This window comes from Myotis daubentonii, chromosome 16 (genome assembly GCF_963259705.1).
Source record: "Myotis daubentonii chromosome 16, mMyoDau2.1, whole genome shotgun sequence".
In the NCBI taxonomy this organism is placed as follows: domain Eukaryota; kingdom Metazoa; phylum Chordata; class Mammalia; order Chiroptera; family Vespertilionidae; genus Myotis; species Myotis daubentonii.
Genome location: NC_081855.1, coordinates 17,196,695 through 17,202,694, shown reverse-complemented (window position 1 = coordinate 17,202,694; position 6,000 = coordinate 17,196,695). Strand labels below are relative to the sequence as shown.

General features: G+C 45.0%; 1 protein-coding gene across 1 annotated transcript in view; it reads left to right on the top strand.

The window, feature by feature from the left end:
- The first annotated feature begins 506 nt into the window (after nt 1–506).
- DNAH2 (dynein axonemal heavy chain 2) overlaps nt 507–6,000 on the top strand; it is a 107,495-nt gene continuing 102,001 nt past the window's right edge. The window contains exons 1-2 of the mRNA XM_059668738.1: nt 507–745; nt 5,564–5,625. Of these exons, the coding sequence (XP_059524721.1) occupies nt 514–745; nt 5,564–5,625 (294 nt within the window). The 5' untranslated portion in view covers nt 507–513. The remainder of the gene's footprint in view (nt 746–5,563; nt 5,626–6,000) is intronic.

Sequence of the window (6,000 nt, the reverse complement as noted above, 5' to 3'; positions counted from 1 at the left end):
CAGCAACTGAGGTACACGCCCCTGACTGGAATCGAACCTGGGACCCCTCAGTCCGTAGGCCAATGCTCTATCCACTGAGCCAAACAGGTCAGGGCAACTTCCATATTCTTTTTTTTTTTTTTTTAAATATTTTTATTGACTTGTTACAGAGAGGAAGGGAGAGAGACAGAAACATAGATGAGAGAGAAACATCGATCAGATGCCTTCTGCACGCCCCCTATTGGGGATTGAGCCTGCAGCCAAGGTACATGCCCTCGAACGGAATCGAACCCGGGATCTTTCAGTCCACGGCCCAACGCTCTATCCCCTGAGCCAAACCGGTCAGGGCAACTTCCATACTCTTAATGCCTTGAGGGATCCCATCGATTTTTAACCCAATGCTCTGAAGAAAGTGGGATATCCCAGGGGAAGGAGTGAGGACTGCAAGGCCCCTGTGGTTAATGGAGCCGGGACTGCGGGGGATTTGCTTGTGGACTCCCAGTTTCCTGTGTGTCTGCAGGTTTTGGTGCCGTGATGTCCAGCAAAGCTGAGAAGAAGCGGAAGGCGGGTGGCAAGAAGAATGCCCGCAAGCGAGCTGCTCAGGCTGCTGCAGCCCCACTGGCCCCAGAGCCTGGGGAGGCCACCCAGCCTGACAGTGGGCAGGGCTCGGAGCTGGAGCAGCAGCCAGAGCTAGTAGAGCCAGAGCCAGAGCCAGAGCCAGAGCCCGAGCCCGAGCCGGAGCCGGAGCCCCTCAAGGAGAAGCCTGGTGCGTACAGGCTGCCAGGGGCTTGGAGGGAGAATATTAATATTCAGGAGGGTCTTCGGGCTGGGAAGCAGGCAGGTTCTATTGTTTTGGGGTAAGAATCAGGGGGGGTTAGCAGAATCTCAGGCCTGCCGATGGGTCCCTTTTTGTGTATTTTCCTCCTGCAGAGCCTGTGCTGCTTCTTTCTGCCTTAAAAATGTCCCCCAGTGCACCAGGAGCTCACCAGCCAATCCTTTATTTTAGCCTCTTCCTCCTTATTCAAGTGTTCATGGTTGCTCCTACCCCACTGGAGAGGGTTTAATCTCTTCCTTTTTCCCATTTTCACCCTGGGTGGCAAAACAAATAATGTTTTTCTCCCATTAAGCCCATCACCATGGAGACAGTCAGCTTTGCCACCCTTTGAATCCTAAGCCTGACTGATGCTTTCCCCATCTGTTTGAGGCTCTTGTATCTCCACCCTCATGTTGGCAGGGCCTCGGCTGACTTAAGGAGGTTCAGGTTCAGGGCCACAGGAAAAGAAGCCTGAGGTCTCTAGACTGAGAGAGAAAAGAGTTGAAAGAGGCTGCCTCCTGTGGCTTTGACCTGAGGGATTCTTTCCCTGTAAAATGAGCTGGGACCAACAGGGTTGGAAGGATTTTGGTAGCTGTTGCTGTCCCTGGGCTGTTCCTAGGGCACAGGCCAGTGTAATATGACTGTGAGCTAAGTATAGTCCTCTCCTTTTACCTGGGGCATCCTTTAAAAAATATATTTTTAAAATATATTTTTATTTTTTAAAAATATATTTTATTGATTTTTCACAGAGAGGAAGGGAGAGGGATAGAGAGTAAGAAACATCGATGAGAGAGAAACATCTATCAGCTGCCTGCTGCACACCCCCCACTGGGGATGTGCCCGCAACGAAGGTACATGCCCTTAACTGGAATCGAACCTGGGAACTTTCAGTCCACAGGCCGATGCTTTATCTAAAATATATTTTTATTGATTTCAGAGAAGGGAGAGGGGGAGAGAGAGAGAGAGAGAGAGAGAGAGAGAGAGAGAGAGAGAAACATCAATGATGAGAGAGAATCATTAATCGGCTGCTTCCTGAATGCCCCACATTGGGGATCGAGCCCATAACCTGGGCAGGCTATCTGGGGCTTCTTTACATTGCTAGCAGCCTCTCAAGATGGAGAGAAATAGAATTCCTTTTCATATTAAAGGTTGATAGATTAAGGGTGAGCATGGGAGAAAGGGCCATAGGGCCTTGCCCTAGGATCCAGAGATTAGAAATGTGCAACTTTTTTTTCTTCTGAGGTCTCTTGAAAGCAGTTTGAAATGGGATTGGCTCCTAGAAGCTGGATACCAGGAGTAGGCTGGGGGAGGAGAGAGAGCAGTGATGTTCAATTTGGAGAAATCCTCTGGGATAGGAAGAGAAAGAGCTTCTAAATGAAAGCACTGACCATCAAACCCAAGGATCTGACTACCTTGGCTGTAGGCCTATTTAGTGTTTTATGTGCAGTTTTCCAGCTGACGCATAACCCTGATGGGGGTTCAGAGAAGACTTGGGTCTCCGTGGTAGCCCTGAAATGAACATTAATCCCCGAAATCTTTAGAGACAGAAGGGTCTGAATGTCTGTGTCCCTCTAAAACTCGTATGCTGAAATCCCAGTGCCCAATGTGATGGTGCTGGTAGGTGGGCCTTTGGGAGGTGTTTGAATGACGAGGGTGGAACTGTTATGAATGAGATTAGTGCCTTATAAAAGTGGCTCCAGAGAGATCCCTTGCCTCCTTCCACTCTGTGAAGACACAGTGAGAAGTCTGTGACTGGGAAGAGGGCCTTTACTCGATCATGCTGGTACCCTGATCTAAGACTTCCAGCCTCCAGACTGAGAAATTTCTGCTGTTTATAAGCCACCCAGCCTGTGCTATTTTTCTGTACAAGCTAAGACAGGGCTGAAAACACTTCTTGGAAAAGGATGGTGAGCAAACAACCTTTTGAGATGTGTATTGACATCCTTTGCATTCTAAGTTCTCCTCATTAAGAAAAGAAGTAGTACAAACCCAGCTGATGTGGCTCAGTGGTTGAGCATCGACTTATGAATCAGGAGGTCACCGGTTTGATTCCGGGTCAAGGTACATGCCCGGGTTGCGGGCTCTATCCTCAGTGGGGGGTGTGCAGGAGGCAGCGGATCCATCAATGATCCTTTCTCATCATTGATGTTTACATCCCTCCCTCCTCCCTTCCTCTCTCTGAAATCAATAAAAACATATTTTTAAAAAGAGAAGTAGTACAGGTTCTAATCTATAATTGAAAAAAATCTGTAATTTTAAAAAGCCCTAAGAACTAAAAGTTTTTCCCCCAAAGTTGGGCATCCAAAACTTACTTGGTGGTATAACATAACCTAAACTGACATGACATATTTATAGTCTAAACCACGTAGTATAAATTTTCACATGTTTTACTGAAGAAATACTACTGATATTAAAAACTTGATTGTGCAGTGCTGTTCCAGAGCCTGCTGGAAGGTGCTGGGGGGGGGGGGGGTAATTACATATCATATTATATTACAACTAGAGGCCCAGTGCACGAATTTGTGCACAGGTGGGGTTTGGCCAGCCTGCCCCAATTGAGGCTGGCTGGCCCCTCCCCTGGTTGAACTCCCAATTGAACTCCTGGGGGACAATTTTCATATTAGCCTTTTATTATATAGGATTCTAAATTATGAAATATGCTTGACCTCAAGGGTTTTGGATAAGGGATTGTTGACCTGTATTTCAGAAAAAGTATAGAGAATAATATAATGAACACTCACGTATCCATCACCCAATGTAAGAATAAACTGTGATAGCAACAAGGAAATTCCTGTGCTTTTCCACCCCACCCCAAACCCTTCTCTTTTTCCAGAGGTCATCACTATCCTGAGTTGGTGTTTTTGAAAATTTTTACTGTGTGTATCCATGAACATCATATACTTGTATTGTATTGCATGATTTAGATTTTATATAAATTGTGTTATAGAAGACAAACCAGTTTACTCTTTAAAAATTTTTTTAAAAAAATATTTTTATTTCAGAGAGGAAGGGAGATGGACAGAGATATAGAAACATTAATGATGAGAGAGAATCATTGATTGGCTGCCTCCTGCATGCCCCACACTGGAGATCAAGCCCGAAACCCAGTCATGTGCCCTGACCAGGAATCGAACCATGACTTCCTGGTTCGTAGGTCCAATGCTCAACCACTGAGCCATGCTGACAGGGCAAAACCAGTTTACTTTTTTTTTTAAAAAAAAAAAAAAATCATGCTTATGCCTTTCTTTACATATTTATATTTATTTATTCTCTACATGTATATTTATTTTTTAAAATATATTTGATTGATTTTTTTTACAGAGAGGAAGGGAGAGAGATAGAGAGTTAGAAACATTGATGAGAGAGAAACATCGATCAGCTGCCTCCTGCACACCCCCTACTGGGGATGTGCCCGCAACCAAGGTACATGCCCTTGAGTGGAATCGAACCCAGGACCCTTCAGTCCGCAGGCCGACGCTCTATCCACTGAGCCAAACCGGTTAGGGCACCAGTTTACTCTTAAGATTGTCTCAGTCTCCTTCCCTTGGCCTACTTCCTGTCTGAAATCTTGAATGCTCTCAGTTTTCTCAAAGGGCAGTGGATTTCTTGGTCACCTGTCCCATTTACTAAAAAACTCCTCGAATCGACTCCATCCCTTTTCATGATTTCTGTCCTAGGCCTCTGTGTCTCACTCCCCTCTTAGTTTTTCTTTCTGGAAGTTGGAGTGTTGTGTTTCCCAAAGTCTTTTGGTTCCATCTTCCTTTCAGCCATGGCAGATGGGAAATCCACCAATTTTACCCCAGGCTCCTGTTTAAGCAACAGATCAGGAGGTACACCTGGGTCAGGAGAGATCAGGAGAGAAACACCCTCCTGGGTTTGAGGGGGTTCCAGAGTGAGTGTGGCAGAAATGAGCACCCAGCAGCCTGGTTGTTTGGAAAGGGGCCGATTTCTGTGGAATCCAGCTTCCCTACATGAGAAGAGGATTGGGAGAAGAAGCTGAATGCCTAGAATATCCACTTAGTACTGACTGTACTTATGCCCCTGCCTCCCTGGACCCCCTCCAGCCCCAGTCAGCTTTTTAAAAGAAAAGCCACTTGGTATAAACTGGGATATAATTCACTTACTATAGAATTCACTCCTTTAAAGTATTCAACAATTTCTGGTATATTCACAAAGCTGTGCAACCCTCACCACTATATAATTTCTGAGCATTTTCATCCCACCCCCAATAAGCCACTTTAAGCCTGAGAAATTGGAACCAGATGACCCCTACATCTTTACTTCTAAGTTGCATCAGACCCTAGCCTTTTAGTAGTCACTCCCTATTTCCCTGTCCCCCTCAGATACTGGTAACCACTAATTACTTTCTGTCTCTATGGATTTGCCCGTGTTGGACGTTTCATATAAATGGAATTATACAATGTGTGGTCTTTTGTGACTGGCTTCTTTCACTTGGCCTAGTGTTTTCAAGGTTCATCCATGGCGTAGAATTGTAGCAGAGCTTCATTCTTTTTTTTTTTTTAGGGTTGAGTAATATTTCACCACACTTTGTTTTTTATCCATTCATCTGTTGATGGACACTTGGGTTGTTTCCACCTTTGGCTTCTGTGAATAGTGCTGCTATGAACATCAGCATACAAATGTCTCTTTGAGTATCAGCTTCCAATTCTCTTGGGTATATACCTAGAAGTGAAATTGCTGGGTCGTAGGGTGATTCTATGTTTAACTTTTTAAGGAATGCTTTCATTTTTGAATCTTTATTCTTCCCAGAGCCAGAGTTAGAGAATCCTGAAGTACAGAAAGAAGAATTAGAGGAGCTTGAGGTGGATGTGGTAAGTTTCGATTTTTCTTGAGACAAATACTCCTCTCCAACAAATGGCGAATCAAAAGATTAGTTGTAGCATGGGGTCTAAGGAATTCTCTTCAGTCTGTCAATTCCTTCTCTGTCCTCCACTGGTAACCTACGCACTACAGATCCAGCTCACTAAGTAAAGGGCAAAGTTATCCATGCCACACCCCCTCCAGAAGAAGAGGGCTTTCAGTGAGGAACAGGCCTCTTAGCTGTCCCTCCCTTGTCTCCTCACCTTGGGTAAAAGGTCGACAAGCTTTATCAATTGTAGGGGTGAACTCCTGAACAAACTGAACAAGCTGGGCAGATATTGTCCTAATTGGATACTAATGTCTTCTTTTTTTTTTTTAATCCTCAC